General features: G+C 44.2%; 1 protein-coding gene across 1 annotated transcript in view; it reads right to left on the reverse strand.

Annotated features, from left to right (window-relative positions):
* Positions 1–3,741: 3,741 nt before the first annotated feature.
* MRPL13 (mitochondrial ribosomal protein L13) overlaps positions 3,742–26,623 on the reverse strand; it is a 41,340-nt gene continuing 18,458 nt past the window's right edge. Inside the window, exons 5-7 of the mRNA XM_052651721.1 lie at positions 25,897–25,983; positions 18,833–18,954; positions 3,742–3,939 (exon numbers count right to left, since the gene is read on the reverse strand). Coding sequence (XP_052507681.1) covers positions 3,918–3,939; positions 18,833–18,954; positions 25,897–25,983 — 231 coding nt within the window. The 3' untranslated portion in view covers positions 3,742–3,917. The remainder of the gene's footprint in view (positions 3,940–18,832; positions 18,955–25,896; positions 25,984–26,623) is intronic.

Raw genomic sequence — 26,623 nt, forward strand, 5'->3', positions numbered from 1 at the left:
GGGCACAGGTATTGTGACCCTGTCTGGATCCGTCAAGGAGGAAATCAGCAAGAACGGAGCGAAGGAAGGAATAGCAGTGAACCTGATAACTGCAGGTATTTCTTCAAAACCTCGTTCATCTTGGGTAAACCTGGCAAGCAAAACCAAATCCTGCTCTTCAGCTGTTTTTAAAGACGGCAGCATTGCTTCATCACTTCAACCCGAGCCCCTGGGCCAGCTTGTGGCCTAGTGTGGAGACCTTATTCATCAGTCTCACTGACCACAGCTCTTGTATTCGCTTTGTAAATTTAGAGGAGGAAGTAGGCGGAGAAAGGACAGCCTTGCATTCTGGGTAGAGAACGGCTTTAACGACCTGCATTAGTCCTTAGCTCTGTCTTGGCCCCCTGGTCCTGATGGAACTCTGGGATCCCCCAGGCCTGGAGAGGAGGGCTGGCTGTGTCAAGGGCATCACTACGCCCATTCAGGAGGGCTTACAGCAAGCTGCACCCTACGCGGACCCAGGCATGACAAGGAGGTGACGCCAGACTTCTACAGTATCTCCCATTTGGCCCCCTTTCTGGAGTCGGGCAAGTGTACCTCTTTGGACCCACCCTGGAAGAAGAGTCTGCTTGATGAAAGGCTGTGCTAAACCAGGATTTATATGTGAGCACTGCTGTCTATACTATGAAGTGGCATACTCAGTCCTGTAAACTAATCCCTGCCTCATGTGTTACGGACTTATGGGAAAACAGATTTGAGGCAGAAATCTCAAACCTTACCCCATCCTGTGATACAAGAAAACTCTCAGAATTTTAAACATCACAAGTTCCTAGTTTAAAAAAAAATTACAGTAAATATAGAATGCTATTTGGATAAGACATGAAGCTTGCTCGGTGGAGGTGTTGATAGCAGACAGTTGTGGCTTTTGAACCATGGAGGAGAGCTGGGAGGAACACTGTAGTTTTCCGAGCTAAATGGGAAACCAGACGTTGGTATCTGTGGCTTATCGCTCTGTTTCTCATTCCCCTGAACTGGCTTAAAACAGAAGCCCAGCTCTCCTGGCTTTGCGGCTCGCCCTTTCTCGTAGACACGCGTCTGCAGGACCCTGGCTGAGCTCGGGGGACACGCTTGCTCTCCTGCCGCAGGAGGCTAGCTAGCCTGTGTGCTCCGTCGCGCCCCACTCGTGACTTCATGGACTGCAGCCCACCAGGCTCCTCCGTCCACGGGGATTTTCAAGGCTAGAACACTGGAGTGGGTTTCCATGCCCTCTCCAGGGGATCTTTCCAACGTCTCGAGTCTCTTGCATTGGTTGGCGGATTGAGCCACCTGGGAAACCGCAGTTATCCTTAACCCATTGCAAATGAGTGCTTTTTGGTTTTCAGTTCCCCAGAAAGCAGGTGGTTATTGGAAACCTGATCAAGCTCTTAAGTGTTGTCTCTGTGTTTGTTAATGTGATTACTTTATGCCCTCTGGCTATTGCAAAATACATTTTCTCTCCTTTCAAAACTCCACAGTACTTAAGGTTTTTCCTTTTCCTTTGCTGCTTATAATCAGAACACTAACTCGTGCTTTACTGAAGAGAAACAGCAGGCAATCACATGGGTAAACGGAGAGACGGCTGTTGTGGATTGTTCTTCCGCCGGTCATTATGTTCACTGGATGGTGCTTTTCACGTTTAGCTGGTGTTACTCAATAGCATGACACTTAGCACCTGGTGAAAAACCGCACATGAGCAAACAGAATTTTGGTTTTGGTGACTTGACTCCTTATCTCTTCTAACTGGCGTGTTACAGACGCGTGTTACAGACACATGTTGCAACCGAGTATGTCTATCAGCTTTCTTTTCCTCCCCATGTGATACTTGGGAGTAGAATTTCCTTCATGGAAGGGTTTGTATTTATTTTTTCAGTTCTCGTTTCTTCTATTCAACCTATTTTGATATGGGCGACGATTCTAACAGCTCAGCTTGCCTTGCCCCCTCGAGTTCCCGGTCCCCTGCATGAGCTGTGAGTTTTATCTGGCTCCCTGTGTTTACGTTCTCTGAAGACACAGAGATCTGGCTGTTAAACTCTCAAGGAATAGCAAATGGGCAGGACCGGGAAGTCTGATAGCTCCTGCTTCTGAAAGCCATTTAGTATAAAAGCCTCTTTACTCTGAATGCAAAGTGCAGTGAGCCCTCGAGAGCAGGAGGGATTCAGTCCAACGACATAACCCTTTTAGGTCTACACGGGTCTATAGGATTGGACGGCCCCTCCGCGGCCAAATGGGCTCTCACTCGGCAAGTGAGTCTCAATGCTCCTGTTGAATATTTAACACAGTGGTCCCTTGGTATCTGTGGGCGAATGGTTCCTAGGACTCCCTATGGGTGCCAAACTCTGAAAACCCGAGTCCTTCACACTGTGGCATCAGAGGCCCCCTGCACCCGCTGGTTCTGCATCCGTGGAAGTGCAGGGCTGACGCTATGACAGGCCTGTGTTTGTGGTCAGTCGTGTCCGAGTCTTTGGGACCCAAGGACTGGAGCCCACCAGGCCCCTGTGTCCATGGGTATGTGCTGGGCATAGCTCTAGGTGCTTGAGGTACACCTCTTTTGGGGATACAGAAACCCTCCCTGAGAAAGCTGCTCTAGCAGAAGCTGGGGGCTTTTTCACACCAGATCACACCCAACATCACACGTCTGAAGGAAGGGGTGGGGCTTCTTTCTGGCCCAAAGTCTGAAAGTAACTGCCACTTCCTCGTGGCGGGCCATGGTTGCTTTATTCTTGAATCTGCGATACGTACATGCTTGCTTCTCCTCCTCTAGTGGTGGCTAAGTCCATGCCTTCCGAGCCGGGCTGCCTGGACTCAAGTCCCGATCGCACCAGCAGGCCTGTGACGCGGTCAGGTCATTCACTGCCACCGTCTCGGGCCCATCTTTAAACGGGGAGGGAATCTCGTATACAGTACTGGTTGATGTAGGAATTAATTTTATATAAAGCAGCTGTGTTCGGCCCATTAAAGGTGCTTAACAGCGATGCTTTATGTTTAACGTTACCGTTTCCCCCAAGTGGACGCCAGTCACGGCTCACACAGTCACTTCTGCACCTACTGCCAGGCGCAGGTATGCATGCGCGGGTCGGCCCCAGCTCCTTTCCGCCCGCGGCAGACGGCGGGCTCTTCGCTGGGTGTGAAGGTGCAGGCAAGACGTGGCTTCTGCTCCCAGCGCCTGTATCAGGCCTAGCGTGTGTCTGCTGCATGAGCGGGAGGACTGGTCTGAAACCCGCCCCTTGACTGGCTAGGGCACACCACCGTAAAAACCCCAAACGCAGGGTCTTAGCTGCTGAGTTTACAGAGGAGACTTTGCTGGACACACTGATTCCAGCGGGCCAGTCTCAGCGCCCAGGACAGAGGAGAAGAGGGGCCAGCAGGAGCTTCGTGGACACACAGCGTTGCAGGTGGGACAGTGAGGTTTCGGGGAGCAGACACGGAGAGCAGCAAGCTCTGTGGGACACAGAAGGGGAAGCAGTGTGAGCGGAGCTCAGGCAAGCCCTGCCTTGCTGAGCTGGTAGGCCACACGCAGCAATCCCTGAAAGGAGACGTGCGGAGGGCCTCGTCCCCGGGCGCCCAGAACCGGGAGCTGAGCTGAGGGGACGGCACTGCCGGCACTCGGCGATCACAGCTGCCGCGCGACCTGGGTCTGCTTTTCCCATTGAATGAGACACTGAACTAAGCAAGGGGCAGTTTCATTCTTACTTCGAACATTCAGATAGCACTACAATAAAACGATTCTATAAAGTGACATTTTACTGTAATCTCCTAAGGAAGGGATATCCCTGCCCGACCCTCCCCGACAAACTTTCAGCCCCCAGAGCAGGCGTCCTGTCGGAAGGCAGCTGTTGCTCCATCTTGCCCTGAGGAAGGAGTTTCAAGCACCACCATTATGTTCTGGAATTTTCTTCCTCCTACAGCCGATAGTCCTCAGGTCTGAAAGACAAAACCAGGGTTTATTTTCTTAACGATGCGTTATTTCACTTTCCCCTGCCCGATGCAGGAAGATTATTCTTCCAATTTAAAACGAAAGTAACTGTTCACCAAGAGATATCTCCAAATATTATGTCTGAATTTTTGGTGAAAAACATTAAGGCCAAATTACTGCAAAGTAGAATAGTTATGTGGCCATTTCCAAGTTCTTTTGAGAGTATAAATAAAGGCTCCCACGTGCCTATACATGAATGTATGTACAAATAAGCCTGAATTCAATTTCCCCAAAGCCCTTTTAATAGAAAGGATTATATAAAAAGATATGGATTTAACTAATAACAGTATATTCTGAATGAGCAAATAATTTCCCTATTTATTTTATATCATACACTAAATTTAATTTTAATATAATAGCATACAAAACAACTGTATAAACACCAGTCCTTTGGTACTTTAACTACATATATGTATGTATATGTATATATATGGTCTTTTACTATATACATACATAAGGTCTTTCCTTCATTTATGTATTTATAGGATTAATCTTACCTGACAGTTCCTTCTAGTAGTAAATTAAAACAAAGAACATTTTCAGAGAGATGTTAAATTTCAAAAATGGAGAAAATGAGGGAAAGGAACTTACAAAATGTAAGAAGTGTTTGTGTCTCATTATTTTTTATAGTAGTGTATTTGTGGGTATTGGACGCTTGCAGAATTTTCAGAATGAATTTAGTAGTAAGTAAACTAAATAGATATTTCTGAAACAGCTGTAAAAATATTCGATAGTTTGAGTTCCTTTAAAAAGTGAACTCTGTTTGCCCTGAAACAACTTATCTCACCCTTTCTACATTTATAGCGTATTAAAAAAAAAAAAAAAAGAAGACCAGATAGCCCGGACAGGAAGAGCAGATTCTGGTACCTAAGTAAACGAACGCCATTACACTTTAAAATTATCCAAACATGCTTCACCATCATCGTTCTGTAACAAGAAGAGAAACTGCAGCATTTTGTGGCTGTTTTTGAAATTTCTTTTCAAATGTAAAAACCGAATCCAAAGTCTGGGAAATGACAACTTGATAAACAATAGCTGGAAGGGGTGCCAAAATGTGCCCTTCTAGTCTTGCGTGCGTGACTCAATACAGTCCAAGCTCCCAGTCAAGAGACACCAGTGTCTTTTAAGACAATCTCTTCTCCCATCCAGCTGGTTCACATAATCAAAACAGGGAAGGAAGCCTAAGACTCTAACAAGGCGTCCTGACAAGGAGTTTCTACAGCTCCACCCAAAATTAAGCGTGCTCAGCCACCATCTGGTTGTTTCCACACCAAAAGCAATTCATTTGCAATGAGATGACGAAAGTGCCTCTCAGTGGGACTAAGGAGTACCCTAGGAAGCATGTGCGAAGGCTGTGACCTGTCGGGTAAGGTGAACGTGCTTGACTGTGACCTGAAGGAAAGGGGCTAACGAAGCTCGATTCTGTGACCCTGCAGAGACAGTGCGGAGGATGGAGACGAGGCCCGTCAGGACTCGGGCAGGTGAGACTTAAGAGAGGGAAGGAGGTGGCGGAGGGACCGCGGAGGAAGGGGCTGCTGCAAAAGGCCCTCCAGGGGGCACTGTCAGCCTTCAGCTGGAGGAACGCGGGACACGGCAGTGCTACCTGTTTTTTCAGGAGGGGGTACAGGCAGGAGAACAGAGTCTGAAGGGAAGGAGCCTGGTTTTGTGCATGGTGTCTGGACACGGCAGGCAGCCAGTAAGCAGGATTTGGAGTTTAGGAGGAACGGGAAAGGGAAAGACATCTGAGTCTCTAACAGTCTAGGCCACAGCGCCTGAAGGCCTGACCTCCCGCGTCTCTAACCCAGACTGCAGCTCTACAGCCACAGCAGCTGACCACGCCCGAGCCTCTAACACAGACCGCTATCCCACCTCCCCAGCGGACGCCTTTTCACCAGCTCTCCACTCTGTCAGATTCAAAGGTCTCAGAAGCCCACACATAACGAGCGTCCGTACCGGCCCCAGGCAACTGCTCCGAGTCATTCTTTGACACCCCGTCTGTCCTGGCCCCACGACCCTCCCTGCTGCTGCCCAGACAAGAACTTTCACTCCACTGGACTTGGGCACTTGGTATTTTCTGCGTTTGAAATATCTCTGACGTTTCCCTGCCTGGTAGACTTGACTACCCCTGCAAAACCCACCCACAAAATCACATGTTCTGGGAAATGCTACACAACTCTTCCTTTCTGAGAAAGGGCTCTTTTCCCTGAGACTGCCAGGGAACTCCATGCTTGCTTCTATTAGTTTCTCAAACTGCGCTTGCCCTACGTAAACGAGGCAACACTGCTCTGAACGTACACAATATTTGGTGTCTCTGTAGATGACAGTGCCGGTGCTTAGAGGCCGTGAAGTACACTAACTCCCCCACAAGCACGGTCTGGTGTTACCCTCCTAGCCACACAGTGAGAAAGACTGTCGTCAACCCCACATAGCTGACAAGGCGGTCCCTCGGAGGACCCCGTTCTATTCATGTGTGCCCATCACGGAAGGCACGGTCCCGATATAATCCATCTTACAAGTCCAGCAATTAGGACAGCATCCTGTGTGCTGTGAAGGCGTTAAGATACTCGTCACTGTAGTGACCGCCTTGAAAACGTCCCTGCGCTCGTAAGTCACCCTTTCCTCTTTCGGAATCTTTGGCAGGTGGTTCATTTGCTTCAGAGGTGGGGGTGGTGTGGAGAACAGTATCATGGCCAAGGGACTAGATAGTTTAGATGTCAGCAGAACTAGAAAAATCGACTTATGTGCGAGGCAATTAAAAATACTACATGGCTTCAGGAGGTACCCCGTGGCAAGAAGGACGTGTCTGCGTTAAATGTGGCTCTGTCTTTCTCTCCACCCACACAAAGGAAAGCAGGGACACACAACACACGCTCGGCCTGCTCACTCCCTTCCACCAAAAGCAGGCCGCCCAGTACACGGAGGGGAGGGGAGGGCCACGTGCCCAAGCGCATCTCCAACTTCAGCGGGCATGCGAATCGCTTGGGTTCTTGTGAAAATGCAGATTTTGATCCAGTTACGTCTGTAAAAGGTCGTGGCTCTGCATTCCGAACAAGCTCCCCTGTGAGGCAGTTCTGGTCCATGGACCTCAGACCTCCCACAGAGCCATTCCTAAGACAGACCATGTGACTAAAGGTGCTGAAGAAGCACTTTCGGTAGAAATTTCTAAAGCTAAGCTGTGCCCAACAGAAAACAACACAATTCCTTATGAGCAAGAGGTGACCCCAGTGGATATACAGCATCCTTCTGGCTCTTTACCCACCAGAGGACTCGATTAATAGGCAGTTTTATGCTTTTCTGACACAACAGTGGCTAACTATAAATTACGGTCCCATCTACAGAGGCTAGATACTAAAATTCCTTTGACATCTACCATCAAAGAAAGATTGACTGAGTGAATGTCACTGTGTTAAGGTCCTTTAGATTCTTAAAACTGTATCGGTTTGAAAGCTACTGTGTGCGCAGCAGCATGGCGCTGACCAGAGCTGAACCCTCAGGTGCTGCTCACATACTCACCCTATTTCACGGTTAGGGCTGCATGCTCTCCCCACTAGATTAGGTAGTTCTTAAAAGCGAGAAATCTGGCAACTAGTGTACTCCTTTTCAGCCTACAGATACTTAAATGCTGTCTGAAACCTTAATGAACTTTAATGAAATGGCTTGACCTTTTGCCAAATGGATGGCAGGTGATTTAGCCTGTATTAGCCATAGTTCTCTGTTTCACTGCAAACACAAAGCACGGAGTTTTGAACTAGCAAATGGTATTATACACTGGTAACACGTTTGGAAATAAGGCTTCCCAGGTGGCTCAGTGCTGCAGAATCCGCCTGCCAATGCAGGAGACGTGGGCTCGACCTCTGGTCCAGAAAGATCCCCTGGAGAGGAAACGGCAACTCACTGCAGTACTCTTGCCTGAAGAACCCCATGGACAGAGAAGCCTGCTGGATTTCAGTCCGTGGAGTGGCAAAGAGCCAGAAGGGCTTAGGGACTGAACAACAATTTGTAAATGATAACAGCTTTCATTTTACAACAGTTGAGAACCTCAGGAAAACTTTGGGAGACATTTCAAATGCTGTTATAAAAAGCTGCTGCTGCTGCTGCTAAGTCACTTCAGTCGTGTCTGACTCTGTGCGACCCCATAGACGGCAGCCCACCAGGCTCCCCCAGTCCCTGGGATTCTCCAGGCAAGAACACCGGAGTGGGTTGCCATTTCCTTCATGAGCTCCTTATTGCCAAATTCAGACTTATATTGAAGAAAGTAGGGAAAACCGCTAGACCATTCAGGTATGACCTAAATCAAATCCCTTATGATTATATAGTGGAAGTGAGAAACAGATTTAAGGGCCTAGATCTGATAGAGTGCCTGATGAACTATGGAATGAGGTTTGTGACACTGTACAGGAGACAGGGATCAAGACCATCTCCATGGAAAAGAAATGCAAAAAAGCAAAATGGCTGTCTGGGGAGGCCTTACAAATAGCTGTGAAAAGAAGAGAGGTGAAAAGCAAAGGAGAAAAGGAAAGATATAAGCATCTGAATGCAGAGTTCCAAAGAATAGCAAGAAGAGATAAGAAAGCCTTCTTCAGAGATCAATGCAAAGAAATAGAGGAAAACAACAGAATGGGAAAGACTAGAGATCTCTTCAAGAAAATTAGAGATACCAAGGGAACATCTCATGCAAAGATGGGCTCGATAAAGGACAGAAATGGTCTGGACCTAACAGAAGCAGAAGATATTAAGAGGTGGCAAGAATACATGGAAGAACTGTACAAAAAAGATCTTCACGACCCAGATAATCATGATGATGTGATCACTCATCTAGAGCCAGACATCTTGGAAAGTGAAGTCAAGTGGGCCTTAGAAAGCATCACTACGAACAAAGCTAGTGGAGGTGATGGAATTCCAGTTGAGCTGTTTCAAATCCTGAAAGATAATGCTGTGAAAGTGCTGCACTCAATATGCCAGCAAATTTGGAAAACTCAGCAGTGGCCACAGGACTGGAAAAGGTCAGTTTTCATTCCAATCCCAAAGAAAGGCAAGGCCAAAGAATGCTGAAACTACCGCACAATTGCACTCATCTCACGTGCTAGGAAAGTAATGATCAACATTCTCCAAGCCAGGCTTCAGCAATACGTGAACTGTGAACTTGATGCTCAAGCTGGTTTTAGAAAAGGCAGAGGAACCAGAGATCAAATTGCCAACATCTGCTGGATCATGGAAAAAGCAAGAGAGTTCCAGAAAAACATCTATTTCTGCTTTACTGACTATGCCAAAGCCTTTGACTGTGGAAAATTCTGAGAGAGATGGGAATACCAGACCACCTAACCTGCCTCTTGAGAAATCTGTATGCAGGTTAGGAAGCAACAGTTAGAACTGGACATGGAACAACAGACTGGTTCCAGATAGGAAAAGGAGTACGTCAAGGCTGTATATTGTCACCCTGCTTATTTAACTTCTATGCAGAGTACATCCTGAGAAACGTTGGACTGGAAGAAGCACAAGCTGGAATCAAGATTGCCGGGAGAAATATCAGTAAGCTCAGATATGCAGATGACATCACCCTTATGGCAGAAAGTGAAGACAAACTAAAAAGCCTCTTGATGAAAGTGAAAGAGGAGAGCGAAAAAGTTGGCTTAAAGCTCAACATTCAGAAAACAAAGATCATGGCATCTGGTCCCATCACTTCATGGGAAATAGATGGGGAAACAGTGGAAACAGTGTCAGACTTTATTTTTGGGGGCTCCAAAATCACTGCAGATGGTGACTGCATCCATGAAATTAAAAGATGCTTACTCCTTGGAAGAAAAGTTATGACCAACCTAGACAGCATATTCAAAAGCAGAGACATTACTTTGCCGACTAAAGTCTGTCTAGTCAAGGCTATGGTTTTTCCAGTGGTCATGTATGGATGTGAGAGTTGGACTGTGAAGAAGGCTGAGCGCTGAAGAATTGATGCTTTGAACTGTGGTGTTGGAGAAGACTCTTGAGAGTCCCTTGGACTGCAAGGAGATCCACCCAGTCCATTCTGAAGATCAGCCCTGGGATTTCTTTGGAAGGAATGATGCTAAAGCTGAAACTCCAATACTTTGGCCACCTCATGAGAAGAGTTGACTCACTGGAAAAGACTCTGATGCTGGGAGGGACTGGGGGCAGGAGGAAAAGGGGACAACAGAGGATGAGATGGCTGGATGGCATCACTGACTCGATGGATTGAGTCTGAGTCAACTCCGGGAGATGGTGATGGACAGGGAGGCCTGGCGTGCTGCGATTCATGGGGTCGCAGAGAGTCAGACACGACTGAGCTGAACTGAACTGAATGCCTGAAAGTGAAAAGTGAAAGTGAAGTCGCTCAGTCATGTCTGACCCTCAGCGACCCCATGGACTGCAGCCTTCGAGGCTCCTCCGCCCATGGCATTTTCCAGGCAAGAGTACTGGCGTGTGGTGCCATTGCCTTCTCCGGTTATAAAAAGCTAATACCTATTAATTCTTAATAGAAAGTTACTGACAGAAATAAAACTTAAATTAATTAACTTAGCCGGATCTTTTCTTTATATATGTAATACAAAGTATCCAAAACTGGGGACACCAGAGTTGCACCGAAGCAGACTGTTGAGAGAAAATTTCATTTACTAGAGGCGTTAAGCAATATTTAAATAAACAACAAAGACCAACATATGAATTCATCACACAATGAATTAAAAGCCAATTCCTCTTTAAGGGAGGTAACAGTCCACTCATTCAGTCTCCTTCAACCAAGACGCCTGAGCACTGGGTCCACGGTGGGCGCTGGGAGCGGCAGAGAGCGAGGCAGCCTGTGTTTAGAGTTTGACAGAGGGGGACACACACTGAGCTCTGAAGAGAAAGCGGAAAGCCTGATGTTCTCATATACGTACTTAGGGTTTACTTGGGAGATTGATGAATCTTCAAAGAATTTGCCTACGCAAGACTTCCTTTAATCCATTTTCTAAAGTGTGCTAGACTTTCATAGGTAATCAATGCTTTACAGCAACAACTCACTTAGGACTTGATACTTGTCACCAGCAGAAAACTGACTTTAAAAGCAACGTAGCTTTGCACGATAATATTGCTTTTTCCGAATGAAGACACAAAGGCCTGTGGGGGCTGCAGAAAGTACCCTATGGTGCTTGTGGCTGCTTGGGCGTCTAGACTCAAACCGCAGCTCACATGGTTCCCCGTTTGCCCTAGCAAACCCCTTACCACACGCATCCTTATGGGAAACACTAGCTGCCGCGTGTCAAATTACACAAGCACGACACCGTCGCTCGTTACGATGGAGCAGACGCCTCTCACAGACGCAGACACTCACGTCCAGAACACAGGACGCGAAGAGACCAACACATGTGCATCACTTGAAACTGGGGACACTGCTGTGAAGGAATCTTCTGAGTTCAGGAGAAATCTTTTTGGAAATTTTAGCTTTCATTGTAAAATGGCAGAAAAAAATGCATTTGGTTTTTTAATACATTGAAAAAGCTATAAAACACATGGTTTATATTGTAGTTCAAATAGAGATACAATAGTATTCATCCCATTATGATGGATTTATTTTTCAAAGGAAAAATAGCATTCAAATTTCTGTTGTAAATTCATGAAACTGAGTATAACTTAAGTGTAATAAATTTCAAAAATATTTTACTCTCCTTTAGGCTTTATGTCTCTTCACTTCTAAATAATAAGTAAAATGCTTACTCCAAGAAAAGTTAAAAGACTAGGATAAAATCTGGACAGTGGTAAATCCTAAGAGATACAAATGGTCAGGCTGACAGAGTTTTAAGTCACTTTCACTGGAAGAATGGAATTATTCAGAATAAACCATCCCAGGAAATCTGGGATCCCAGTTCACATCCCTTGAACTGAAGATGTCAGCTATACAGGTAACAGGCAGAGCAACGGTGCGCCAGACTCATTCACCCAGACACTGAACCACCAGCCTGAGCAGAAGATGTTCAGTGGGAATGCTTTTGAAACTAGACTCACTTTTAGGCACACCGGAATACTGCTCAGCTGTAAAAAGGACGAAATGCTGCCATGTGCAGCAACACGGGTGGGCCTAGAGATGATCACACGAAGCAAAGACAAATGTCACATGACAGCACTTGTGTCTGGAATCTAAAAATGATACACATGAACTTGTCTGCAAAATGGAAAGAGACTCAGACACGGAAAGGAAACTTAGGGTAACCAAAGGGGAAAGGGGGTGTGAATTAGGAGGCCAGGGTTGACACACACACTGCGCTGTGTGTGCTCACTCAGGTGTGCCCGACGCTGCAACCCGTGGACTGCAGCCCGCCAGGCTCCTTGTCCAAGGGATTCTCCAGGCAAGAACCCTGGAGTGGGCGCCATGCCCTCCTCCAGGGGATCTTCCCGACTCAGGGGCTGAACCCAGGTCTCCCGCACTGCAGGAGGGTCCCTTACCAGCCGAGCCACAGGGAAACCCATGTATACACTTCTATATGAAACAGATAATCAACAGGGACCTACTGTATGGCGCAGGGAACCCGACTCCATACTCTGTGATAGCCTGCACGGGGAAAGAACCTGAACAGGAACAGACGTGTGTGCGCATAACTGAATCAGTCTGCTGCACGCCGGAAACTGGCACAGCACTGTGAACGAGCTACAGCGGGAGTGAAAAGAGAAAGGGAAGGCCTCAGGCCTGCCTGACTCTGCGACCCGTGGACTGCAGCCCGCCAGGCTCCTCCGTCCGTGGGATTCTCCAGGCAAGAACACTGAAGCGGGCAGCCATGCCCTCCTCCAGGGGATCGTCCCGACCCAGGGGCTGAACCCAGGTCTCCTGCATTGCAAGCAGAGGCTTTAACCTCTGAGCTATGAACTATGCTCCAATACAAAAAAAGATTGTTTGAGTTCTTTAAAAATCAATTTTTTTTCAGTCAAAATGAATAGGAATTATTGTCGCACTCAACTGTCACTTTTAGGGCACAGTTCTCTTGGCTAGGGGATATAAATGATTTGGTTTTGGTTTCTTACACAGAGACTGCTTTTTATTTTAGCAACCAGTCCTAATGTGTTCCTATCCAAAAGAACAGTATAGTTTAGAAGGCTTGATTTGAGCAAAATTCAGGACTGGAAATGTTGAGGTCTATGGTTTGAGCCAATGCTGAGCTGGTTGAAATGATGGAAAAGCTGGAACGTGAACTTGCTCCCCGAGCCCAGCCAATAGCTTCTGACTGTGGAGAGGAGCAAAGTTAAGTTTAATCTTGCAGGAAAACGCCACATGACTGAACTAGCACATAGTTATGGAAAATCTTGAAGATGCCCAGATACCAGCTCCTCATGGGTTCTGAAAAGGTAAAACTCCTCTCCACTGTCTTAAATAAGTCTCTGATCTGAAGCACATGTTCATAAAGCCATAGGTGGAATTATTATTATTTTTTAATGGGCAGATTTGGGGGATGAACAGTTTTCACACGGAGGGCGAGCAGAAAGCTCACATCCCTGCCTCCTCCAGGACTGCCCACTGCCTGGACGGGATGCTTACCAGGCCCCTCTGCCGCGCTTTCACTCCTGGCTCTGTCTTCCTTTCTACAGAGCTGGATGGACGAACTTAGTCTAACCCTGCTTCCAGCAAAGACGACTGCAGGGCCCGTCACCCTGGCAGCCTCCCCCGGCCCAGGCTCGCTTCTGAGGGCGCTCTGTGGGCAGTGTCAGACCAGGGGCTGGGTTCTCATCCCACAGTCTGTCTTTAAGCATTCACGGAGGCTGAGACTTTCCACAGTTAGCTTCTCTGCAAAGGTGGGGGCTATGCTTAAAATAAAGCATTACGGATTTAACGGGTGAGGAGTAAAAAAACACATTTCTTTTTTGGTTTTGTTTCATCATTCTGTGGATACTGTGAAGCAATTCAAGTTGAAATTTTCCTTACAGCTAGTTTCTTCCAAAGAAAAGCTCTCCTACAGAATGTTGAAAAACTGAAAATTAAAAAAGTTTCAAATGAAACAAGTTTTATTTTTACCCTACATAATGAAAAATTTCCATTACAGTGACAGCATTATAATTTCCATGATTGTTGTGGTTTTGTAACGTGTTGGCAAAACCTCAATGATCCTGGAAATAATTATTGACAATTAAAATAAGCTGACCGTTTGAAAGCTACAGTCTCAGGCAACTGAACTGTGAGAGGAGAAAGTGCTATTTTTTCCTGAGAAATAAGTTCTAAGTGCACGCCCTACAATCACCATGTTCATACGGCGAATGCGTAAGGAGACGCAAAATATATCCCTGTAGCATGCTCTGACATAACATTCTCTGACACAGTTTCTATATCCATGAGATGTAAAAAATACTAATACACCAAGGATATACACTGATTTAACTGGGGTGCATGGATGACACCTCTCATCTGAGAAAATGGCTTTAGTCATACGACACGTTTAGGGTTTCCTCATAAATATCAGTTTCTTTCCATCTTGTATACCATTGTTTTAAAAATAAACAACCAGCATAAGAAAATCTAGAGTATGTTGAAGTTAGCCCTGAGGGAATGTAACTTTTTAAGTGATTTAAAATGATTAGCTATTCAATTAATACAATTTTGTTAGTCACCTACTGGGTGACTTGGTTTCAAGGTGATCCAAAGCTTAGTCTGACAACTGTGATTGCTGCTCAAAAGATTTCCATCTCTAACAGAAAAGCTGAAGAGCTCACACTGAACCAAAAGCTCATGATAGTTGCAATTACAAAGTGCGGATTCTTATACTATAAATGTGTTAGGTTTTATTGCTAGGGAAACAGAAATCAGAGCTAGCTATTGTCATGTCTATTTATTTATGGTGCAATCTAGGGACATTCGTTCCAGTGAAGTCTCTGCAGGTTACCTGTCATATCTATCTTGAATAATTTCCAATTACTACATTCCAAAGGAAGATTATATTCTTGCCTTAGCTATTTGGGGTGGAACAAAAGCATATTTTAAGTTGGTTCCTTCTCTAAAAGGAGAAAAAAATTTTTTTCTCATGAAAGCCAATCCCTTAGTAATGGGGAATCCCATTTTGAAGGATTGCATGGTGTGTCAAATATTTTAATCGTGATCCTAACATATATCCTATTTTATACTTGAACTTTATTAAGGAGTAAACAACTAAAACAGTCCATTAAAGCAGTCACTAGCCACATGAGGGGCCTCCCTGCTGGCTCGGTGGTCAAGAACCCGCCTGCAATGCAGGAGACGGGGGTGGGGAAGGTCCCCTGGAGGAGGTGGCAACCCCCTCCAGTGTTCTCGCCCGGGCAATTCCATGGACAGAGAAGCCTGGTGGGCTACAGTCCACGGGGTCGCAAAAGAGACACGACTTAGCAACTGAACAACAAGAAGCCACATGAGGCCACTAAAACTTAAGTTACATACGTAAACTTAAAAATTCAATTCTGAGACACACTAGCCACAGTGTAAGCACTCCAGTCACAGAAGCCAGCAGCTACTGCACTAGCTCAGCTATGCATCAACGTGAAAAGTCCATCAGACGGCCCTGACCTAAGAGCACCTGTTTCGTAGGCAATACGTTTTTGGTTGATACAAAAATGTATATATATATTTTTCCTGGTCATAAGCATTCCGTGACTTAAAGAAAAAAATCAGACTTGGTGTCAGCTCTAATACTGAGAAGAATAACTGCTGGACAGGCTAACACCTGGATGCTGTAGCTGCAGGGAGTGCACACTTTAGAGATAACAGACACCGTGTGCCAGTGGTGGGGAGGCCACACCCGACTAAAGCTCACAGGGAAGCCTGGTGTCCGATGTGTGTTCCTGCCACAGGGAAACCTGGATGGGAAGAAGGGGCAGGAAAGTCCATCCCAGAACAACAACTGAAACATGGGTCAGGCGGCTCCAAGTTTCACCAAAAGTCTCCTTAAAATAATTCTAGAAAAGCCCTTACTTTACTTCCCTTAATGTAAAGAAGGCACTCAGTCACCTTCTAGCTTGTTTTAAATGAGCCAGGACATTAGCGATAAAAACAGCAGTCTGATCAGTGCTCTTTGACTGAGTGCAGTTTTCTGTGGGCGGTTGTTACGGTGTCACGCTGGTGTGGCTCACGCTGGTGTGGCTCACTGAGGGCACACTGCGGAGCGCACACGACACGCGTGGCCACAGGTGTGACGCGTGTGTGGTCACGCAGCTGAAGAGCGCCTTCAGTGTCTCCAGTCTCTAAAAAGACCTGCTTCCCATCTTGGCAAGAATTATGACAGGGTTTCTGTAAGAAGATCAGGTACAAGATATTTAGATCTACAGAATAAAACTGGTATCCTATCTTACAGCCACTGAAGATCATGGCTTGTGGGGAAAAAATCTTGTAATTGGGAAAACATGCAGTGACACCATATTTCGTGCAAAATCATGATTCCCCAAGTTTGTGAAACATTCAAACACACACAAGCAGCGCAGAAACTAACACGGAGAACCAGGAGGCGAGCACACCAGAACGCTGAGTGTGGTGGTGTTACTTGCTTATGTTTATACCGTATTTTTATTTTCTGCAATGAACATTTAGTAAGGCCCCCAAATTAAAACATTTTTTTCAACTGAGTGCCTGAGTCTGCTTTTTCCAGAGTTATTACGTTTGAAGTAAATGTTGTCTATGTTACATGTAGTCTATTTTATTGTGAATTTTTAGTAAAGAAAAGGTTTCAGACTGGTAAATTTAAGCTAATAAATGATTTCTAGAAGTTAAGGATTAAATTGTGGCAAATTCCACATCTCCTTTAAAGAACTTTTACAAATGTTAACATCTTCCTAGAAAAATGTTCTATGTTTATGTGGGCTGAGTTTTAAGGATGAATAATATAACTTCTATGTAGTTTAGGAAAAGGCAGATTGGATATGTCTTTAGTAAATGACCATGCAAATCTCTAAGAACAACTTAAAATGATTTTTCCTAAAATATAAATTTCATGAAAGTATCAATAGCTTCATATCTTCTCAAGATTATTTCTAACCTCATTTATAAAACCTGATAAAAAAGACACTTATCTCTTCATTTATTCATTCAGTAAGTGTTTGCTGAGTGCCTACTTGATGAGTCAGTCACCGTGATCGATGCTAACCAGACAACATACAGGTCTCCACGGAGTCTAGTGAGGGATGACAGCAAACACAATCACGTGCGTGTTTAATGCATGAGATTAAATACAGTAAAGTAACTCATTCTTTTATAACAAGACCCAATGCAGGTGAAAGAAGGTGTTAAAAGGTTTCATCGTCTGTATCCCCTGTGGCGTCTATCAGCCATACAGCACGTGGTGTAAGCTCAGCAGCAGTCTGTAAACTGAATGGCGTAACTGCTTTAACGGTGGTCTGTCCCACGCGTGGCCTACTGCTTACTGCAGTCTCTTGCACGGCAGAGAGTGCTAAGAATATTTGTTGAAAACCACAATGAAAGTTTGCTTTTGTGGAAAGAACACAGGATTGGAATTAGTTCCACATTCAGGCTGTACTACAATTAGCCAGACCTCCGACTCAGTCTTACACAGGAATGACACATTTCTCTTTCTGGCGAGAGAATTACACACGACGTATGTAAACCATCTAGCAGCGTGCTGGGCGATTTCAAAGTATTAATATAACTGATCACTAATAATACTATTTTGCTCATTATTTGCAGACTTAATAAATAAAGGTGAACCTTGAAATAAGTCAGGAAAGTCAAAAACATTTAAAACAGAATAAAGACTTGTGTGTGCCAAGAGTGAAATTATATACACACATAATGATTAGATCAAGGATTAGATTCCTGGGCACACTATTAATTCTGGGAAAACAAATTTTCACAAACCTACCTGGCCAAAGGGCTAATCGAGAGACACAGATCTTCAGAGTGCACTGGTAAGTATCCCGGGGGAAATGTGTGGTTTTCTCCAGACCTGTGCAAATTCTGTAAGCCTTTCTGAGCCCTGTCATGTGAGGGACTGTTCGGGCTGCTGCGGCTGCAGTGATGAGCAGATGCAGCCCTTGCTCTCGAGGAGGTTAAGTGCAGCGACAGAGCTGCCTGGCAGGTGCCACGGCTGAAGACGGCGGGGCACAGTCTGCTCCTGCAGTTCAGGTGAGGCCCCTCCGAGGAGACAGATGTCAGAGCTAATGCCTAAAGAATGGGTGAGAGTCACCCCGTGGAGGAGGTGAGGGGCACGCTGGTTTAGGCAGAGGTGACAGCAGGAAGTCCTGGAAGAGCTAACCGGCACACAAGGGTTGCCAGTTCTGCACAGGCTACTACTGAGGGCCCAGCACTGTGAAGGGAGGAGAACGTGAGCTGAGGAGGTGACGAAGAGACAGGCAAAGCTGCCTAGAGACGGCGAGACGGGAGTTGTGTGTGAGACCTGAGCAGGCTTCTGGCCACAGGCGGGAGACACTGCACGGGGGAGGAGAGCACTGCTTCTTCTCTTATTCCTCTACTTGGGCAGGCTGTGAAAGCGTCCAGAACGGACGACTCTCATTGGATCGCACTCTTGGCTTAGTGAAGCAACCCCGGATATGGAGAATTACTCGGTTTTAGGTAAAGACAATTCAGTTTCATTTCAAGAGACTATAATGAAGCCAAGTTATGCTATCCCAAACAAAATATCTGATAATTTATAGGCCCCTATGAACATCCTTGCACTTACCTAGCAAAGTCTCAAGACTTTGAGACTTTTGGTTCTACCATCTACAGCTAGAGTTTATTTGTAGGGAAAAGCTGCAAAAAGTATCCAAGGGAGTGAAAAAAGTTCGTACTTCCCACCTTCAAGGACCTTATCATTTGGATAAGGAAATAGGAAACACTAAACTCAGGTTAAAAAGACAATAAAAACAAAGATGGGAAGGAAAAGAAAGACTCACGGAGACCAAACTCTCGGAAAAGCCTCTATTTCTTCTTGTGTGTACTCATCTAGACGTCTGGGCACTTTTCGTGGTTGAGGAAGCTCTTCTGTTAAATTCTTAAGAATATCTTCTGGTATATCCTAGATAAAACAAAAATTTAGGCTTAATTTTCTTAAAATCTATTCTGCGTCATTGATTAGTGATTCTTGTGTAAGTGTGTTAGTCACTCAGTCGTGTCTGACTCTGCAGTCCCACAGACTGTAACCCGCCAGGCGCCTCTGTCCATGGAATTCTCCAGGCAAGAATACTGGAGCGGGTAGCCATTCTCTTCTCAAGGGGATCTTCCTGACCCAGGGGTCAAATCTAAGTCCCCTGTATTGCAGGCAGGTGCTTTACCCTCTGAGCCACCAGGGAAGCCCTTAGTAATTCTTAGTGAGTATTAAGAAATAATAAACAGAAGACTGTTTACAATAACACATTTTATATTTTAACCTTGACAAACATTTCTAATGATAAGTCAGACATCTTCAATTTTGACAAGTATTTGGCCACTAAATTCTACTTTTTCTGAATATTGTTTAATTCTTTCCTCCTCCTTTCAACAGCAAAGCAGCACTGCTTGGGTCACCCTCATAATGTCTCATCTGATGACTGTTTGCACAAGGCCTATTGCTTCCAGTGCCACAACCTTTTTCAATTTATGCTTCATGTTTTTGCCAAAAAAAAAAAACCTTTCAAAAATGAAAATCTGCTGGATCCTCGAGTCATTTAGCCAGCAAGCATTTACTGAACTCCTTCTATGAACCAGAAATTGTGCTAGGGGCTGATATAGAAAGAAAAATCAAAAGATTATGGCTTCTAAAGGCTTCCGATTTTTAAGAAGTTACTCCTTGGCTAAGAATCTCTCCGGATGCAGCTCTAACTCCTGAGCCACACTAGTGTGCTCACTCCCAGCCCCCTCCAACTTCCCTTCTCCACAAGTGCCCGCGGCTCTGAGCAAGCCCCCTCCAGCCACTCATGCACTGGTCTATGCTGAAACCCCGTGCCTCTACTCATGGCGCCTTCCAGAGTGTTCAGAAAAACAAAAGGAAAGAAAGGTAAGCGTGAAAAAGTGTGAACCCGAGTAAACGGAGAGCAGACCACAGAGTAAAGCATGTATTTGAGAGGCATCTTGAGACAACTGCACCAAACAGGGGATGATAAGACGAAGAGCAGGGATAACCAAAAGAACTGGCCTTTGTATTGTGCTCCTGGAACAGAAGTAAGGCAAAGGAATCACACTGTGGATCTGAATGATAGGTTAATTCAGGAGAGGCTATTGAAGGAACAGCAAGATACCAATACAGAAGTGTCCTATGGGCATTTCCACAGGGACTGCAGATATAATTACCTCTTCTCAGTTTTAGTGTGCTTCTATCTAACCGTTCTCAAAAAACAGGATAATTATATATTTGTCTGCAGAGAGCGATAGCATAACTGGGAATCAAATGTCTAGGCAAGCACATGGCATCAAACAAGTCACTCAAGTTTGTCTTAAGAATCAAAATACAATTTAAAAATAGTTTCAAAGGATCACAGACCTCTTACACTGTAAGCTGATTCTAAAACCCAATATGCCAAAAATTTAAAGTTTTTTTTTTTTTTAAACTTAAAATGACTTTAGAGTTATGGTTTGGGTAGGCTGGGTCACTCTCAACATACATAAAGCCACAATAAACATTACTCACAATTGTTTCTTCACTGAAAAGCATTTGAAAACCATTTAACTTTCCTTGCCCAGCATATTCAAATACACAAGTGTAAGCGCACAGAACCAGGATGAGCCAAGGATGCCCAGACACGCTAGCTATTGTTAACTGCTCCTTCATCTTTACTTACTAAGGAAGTCTATCTGCCAGCTCGGTATTCATGAAAATGTATGAACATTTCACACTTCTTTGGAAAACTACTAAAAAAATCCTTAGATCACATTTGCAAAGACAATTTTAACACTGCCAACTGCTCATTCAGCATCGAGAATTTAGAACCTACTGGGTTTCTGCTAAGTGTTTGCTGAACTGAATAGAATTTTGACTGAAATGAGCTTACCAAATTTCACCACTATTAAGGAATCCACTGAAAGAATGGGCAAAAACCAGTGTGCAGTTAGGGATGGAGATGCTGAGTGAAGCGGAAGCAGAAAAGTGGGGAAGTGCTCCTCCTTTAACGCACGCAGGGAAGGGCGCCCTCACAGGCCAACTGAGGGTGTTATCAGAGTTTCCCTCTCTGTGATGATACCTTCTGCAGAGCGGGTGGTTAGCTGAAGAGGGAAATGAGGAAAAGAATAAAAGCAGAAAACAGAAGCACGGGCCGGGGGGCTGGGGGCGGGGCAGGGCAAGGCGATCATTCACAGGTTTCCCTCTTCATGCTTTCCTGTCTGTTTCCTGGCCGCGCCTCGCAGCCAGCAGGATCTCAGTTCCCCAACCAGGGATCCATCCCGGGCTCTGGGCTCTGGAGCTGAGCTCTTGAACCCGGGCTCTGGGCAGTGGAGGCAGAGTCCTAACCTCCGGGCTGCCAGGGGAGTCCCAGTTTATGCAATTTTTAAGAGAATTTCTAATCTACAGAAAAGTTGTGAAAATGAGTGAACTCATCTAGCCTTCACCTAAATTCACTAATTGTTAAAATACAACATGATTGCTTTCTATCTATTCATAAGCACATATACACCAAACACTCTTTTTGACTGTAACATTTGAGAGTTGTCTGCCAATATTTCATCCCTAAATATTTCAGCATATATATCTTCTAAATATAAGAACTGTTTCTGACGTAATCACATTACATATTCATGTTCAGGAAAACTAACACTGATGAAACAACTTAGCAAAGCAGAAAAGGAAAGATCTAAGCATCTGAATGCAGAGTTCCCAAGAACAGCAAGGAGAGCTAAGAAAGCCTTCCTCAGCGATCAATGCAAAGAAATAGAGGAAAACAACAGAATGGGAAAGACTAGAGAGCTCTTCAAGAAAATTAGAGATACCAAGGGAAGATTTCACGCAAAGATGGGCTCGATAAAGGACAGAAATGGTATGGACCTAACAGAAGCAGAAGATATTAAGAAGAGGTGGCAAGAATACACAGAAGAACTGTACAAAAAAGATCTTCATGACCCAGATAATCACGATGGTGTGATCACTCATCTAGAGCCAGACATCCTGGAATGGGAAGTCGAGTGGGCCTTAGAAAGCATCACTACTAACAAAGCTAGTGGAGGTGACGGAATTCCAGTGGAGCTATTTCAAATCCTGAAAGATGATGCTGTGAAAGTGCTGCACTCAATATGCCAGCAAATTTGGAAAACTCAGCAGTGGCCACAGGACTGGAAAAGGTCAGTTTTCATTCCAATCTCAAAGAAAGGCAGGGCCAAAGAATGCTCAAACTACGGCACAATTGCACTTATCTCACACACTAGTAAAGTAATGCTCAAAATTCTTCAAGCCAGGCTTCAACAATATGTGAAACGTGAGCTTCCTGATGTTCAAGCTGGTTTTAGAAAAGGCAGAGGAACCAGAGATCAAACTGCCAACATCCGCTGGATCATGGAAAAAGCAAGAGAGTTCAAGAAAAACATCTATTTCTGCTTTATTGACTATGCCAAAGCCTTTGACTGTGTGGATCACAAGAAACTGTGGAAAATTCTTCAAGAGATGGGAATACCAGACCACCTAACCTGCCTCTTGAGAAATCTGTATACAGGTCAGGAAGCAACAGTTAGAACTGGACATGGAACAACAGACTGGTTCCAAATAGGAAAAGGAGTGTGTCAAGGCTGTATATTGTCACCCTGCTTATTTAACTTCTATGCAGAGTACATTATGAGAAACGCTGGACTGGAAGAAACACAAGCAGGAATCAAGATTGCCGGGAGAAATATCAATCACCTCAGATATGCAGATGACACCACCCTTATGGCAGAAAGTGAAGACAAACTAAAAAGCCTCTTGATGAAAGTGAAAGTGGAGAGTGAAAAAGTTGGCTTAAAGCTCAACATTCAGAAAACGAAGATCATGGCATCTGGTCCCATCACTTCATGGGAAATAGATGGGGAAACAGTGGAAATAGTGTCAGACTTTATTTTTTTGGGCTCCAAAATCACTGCAGATGGTGACTGCAGCCATGGAATTAAAAGATTTACTCCTTGGAAGAAAAGTTATGACCAACCTAGACAGCATATTCAAAAGCAGAGACATTACTTTGCCGACTAAGGTCCGTCTAGTCAAGGCTATGGTTTTGCCTGTGATCATGTATGGATGTGAGAGTTGGACTGTGAAGAAAGCTGAGCGCCCAAGAATTGATGTGTTTGAACTCACACACACACACACGGTACATATTCAAATTTCCCAGAGTGGTCTAATGAAGTCCTATGTAGCTTTCTTTTTCTGCTCCAAGGTCAAGTGTCACAGGCTACAGCTATTATGTTACTATGTTGTTTAACATGCATGATGCATTCTTTAGTCTAGTTTCCTTTGGCTGGAAGACTTTCCCTGGTTTATCTGTCTCTTAGGAAATTAATTTCGAAGCCGCCAGTCCAACTGTGTTGCAGAATATCCTCTTTCCTTTGGATTTTTGAGCTGTTTCCTCATGATCAGATTCAGGATAAACATTTCTGGCAGGACCCTATACAGTTTATGTTGGGTCTTCAGTGCCTCATTCGAAGTAGGAGGCGTACAACATCAGTTTATCCCACACTGATGATAAATTTAATGTCTTGGTTACGGGTGGTGGTTAACCAGATGGCTTTAACGTAGAAGAATCTTTTCCCTTTTTAAATAGTTCTCTGTGTCATGTGTTGAAAGTGTTTTGAAACTCTGTGAATATCCTGTTCTGCAACGTTTAACTCAATGGATATACGATACTCTGATGATGGTGGGTTTTCTAATTCAGTATTATTTTCTACATGGTTTAGACGACATTCTTCTCTAAAGAAGAGCTCTTCCTTCTCGAAAAAGAAGGGAAATTACAATAAGTTAAAAATAATTTTTGGACTATCATTGTGGGCTCATAGATTTCTGTTTTCTACTCAAAGTAATCCATCATTACGCCCATTCATTTCAAGGCTCACAGTCCCGCATTTGTTCAGTGGGCACCACTTCAAGTTGCCTTCTGTGTGCTGATATTTCTCCATCTTTGAGCACTGACTTACTTTCTGTTACTTATTATTTTGCTATTATGAATAATGCAGAAATAATAACCTTGTACATGTGTGTACTCCAAAATAAATTTTTTTGTTCCAGACCTAGCATCAACCACTTCTCTAAGAATCACATTCCTTTTAATATGGAATAGCACTTAGAGAACACAGTCTGAGAACTAGTTCTGCTTACTTCTATTGGTACTGGCATTTATTTTTTTAATATATAAAATCTTGATTCTTTATGCAAAAAGATATACGTGTGTGTGTGTGTGAACATACACATGTATAAATGCCTGCAAAAGGTAGTATGCTACCTATATCCTTTTCCACCTTGCTCTTTCTCACTTAATAATGTATCTTGGAAAGCATTACTTACCAAGTCACAATGGTATCTGGCATTCCTTTTTGTATAATTGCGCTATTCAACTGAACAGATGTAGCATAACTTAGCCAATTTCCTATGCACAAGCGTTTGTTTATGTCCATTACTATTACGGATAGTATGGAAACAGTAATCTTGTCTATGTGCCTCTTCGGGGCAGCCTGCTGTAAACAAGGCTGCTGGACCAAGCAGGAACCTCCTCACATATGTCTGTGTTACCTGCCGCCTTGCCCCTGGAGTCCTCGTGGGCTGCGCCGCTTCGCACTTCTGCCCTCAGTGTCTGAGCGCCCGTTTCCTCGTGGCCATGACGGTAAAATGTGTTGTCAAGCTTTTGAAAATTTAGCAAAATCCATTTTTGGGGAAATGGGCTCATTTATTCATTTGAGTAATTTACACCCAAACCCATCTACCTTGATAACTGGGAAAAATGACATTACTGTTTTCTTTGTCCCTTTTAGAAATCATGGTTGCTAAAAATAAGTGAAAGTATAATCAGAAACAGGTTTAAAGTTCTTTTAATTTCATGCCCAAGGTCATTTATCCTTACATGATGATACTAAACGAACGGGGGAAATTATTCTACTCATTCATGCAAAGCAAAGCTAACAATTACCACTTAGGTAAAAGTCTGAATAATTTACTTATGCATTATTTAAGCTAACAATAGAACCTACAAGTGCCTTGAATAGCTGATAGAACTTGATATTCTGGAATGAATTCTATATTATTCTTTTACTAGGAACTATAAGGACAATTATAACCCGTAATATTGATACCGACTAGTACTTACTGTTCCAGGGCCTGGTCTAAGTACCTAAACAATGTTGTTTCATCTAATTCTTACACAATCTTATGACGCAGGTGCAATTACTACACCCATTTCACTGACGAGAAAACAGATAATAATGGCCACGAAGTCAGTAAATGGAGGGACATGTATTCAAACCCAGGCAGTCTGAGTCTAGAGCCTGGACTCAACTATTTCCTATAGAACTTCTAGTGTTTATATTATACTGGAGAGAAGAGCTAAGTACTCACACCAGTATAACAGTCATGAATAAAACTGTCTTTTTATTTTCAAGTTCTTTTTAGCTGAACAAGTTCTGAGTAGGAACAAGGACTCTGAAGTTATATCATGGGAAATAATTAGCAATCAAAGCCAAGCTATTTGTCTATGATTCATAGAAGCTAGACAGGTCACAAAAGAGCACACTGAATTCATACTTCTCTGAAGTTCATGAAATTCCCTATGAGAACCCTCAGTTAAACGGGGCTCTGAGTATAGCTCCTTGTTCTAAAAAAGCAGCTATTAAAATGAAATATGGATCTTAGAGTTTGATTTTTAGTTTGACGATGGTTCACTTTATGATTTAAAACAGAAGCAATTGTTCTTGTAGTGTAGTTACTATAAAAGGCAAAAAAATATTTCAAAAGTCGACATAAAATTACTGAAAACAAACAAAACAATTATTTTAAAATGAGAAAATATTTAATTAAAAATTTAATAAAGGATCTTCGAGGACTTACTTCATCTGGGAAAAGGTGCAACCTCTGCATCAGAGTTCTTCTGTGAAGGTTTTTTGGCAGCATGCCATAAATAGCTAGTTTTACAATCTGAAAAACAGATACACGGAGCACTCAGTAAGAACCACGTGATGGGAATATAAACACAGTAAGAGATGTGAGGAAGAGCAGTGGGCTAAGACTCTGTGAATATGAAAGGAACAAAACTGAGACCCAAGCAATACGTGGCCACAATAAAAAAAGAACTTCTGTTATTTTGTACATTACCATCTTCTTTTAAATCTGTTTATCTGTATTTAGAAAAAGGGGGAAAAAAAGGAAGACATTAAGAAAACCTGTGTACGTGTTGATTTTAGATGGAATAAGGAGAAATTCTCTACGCTTATACAAGAGCTTGTGGCCCAAATAATCTATTACATCCAGGTTACAGCAGATCCTGCTAAGTCGCTTTAGTCGTGTCTGACTCTGTGCGACCCCATAGACGGCAACCCACCAGGCTCCCCTGTCCCTGGGATTCTCCAGGCAAGAACACTGGAGTGGGTTGCCATTTCCTTCTCCAGTGCATGAAAGTGAAAAGTGAAAGTGAAGTTGCTCAGCCGTGTCCGACTCTTAGCAACCCCATGGATTGCAGCCCACCAGGCTCCTCTGCCCATGGGATTTTCCAGGCAAGAGCACTGGAGTGGGGTGCCACTGCCTTCTCCAACAGCAGATCCTAGGGAGGTTTAATCCC

Source organism: Budorcas taxicolor, chromosome 14, assembly GCF_023091745.1.
Source record: "Budorcas taxicolor isolate Tak-1 chromosome 14, Takin1.1, whole genome shotgun sequence".
In the NCBI taxonomy this organism is placed as follows: Eukaryota; Metazoa; Chordata; class Mammalia; order Artiodactyla; family Bovidae; genus Budorcas; species Budorcas taxicolor.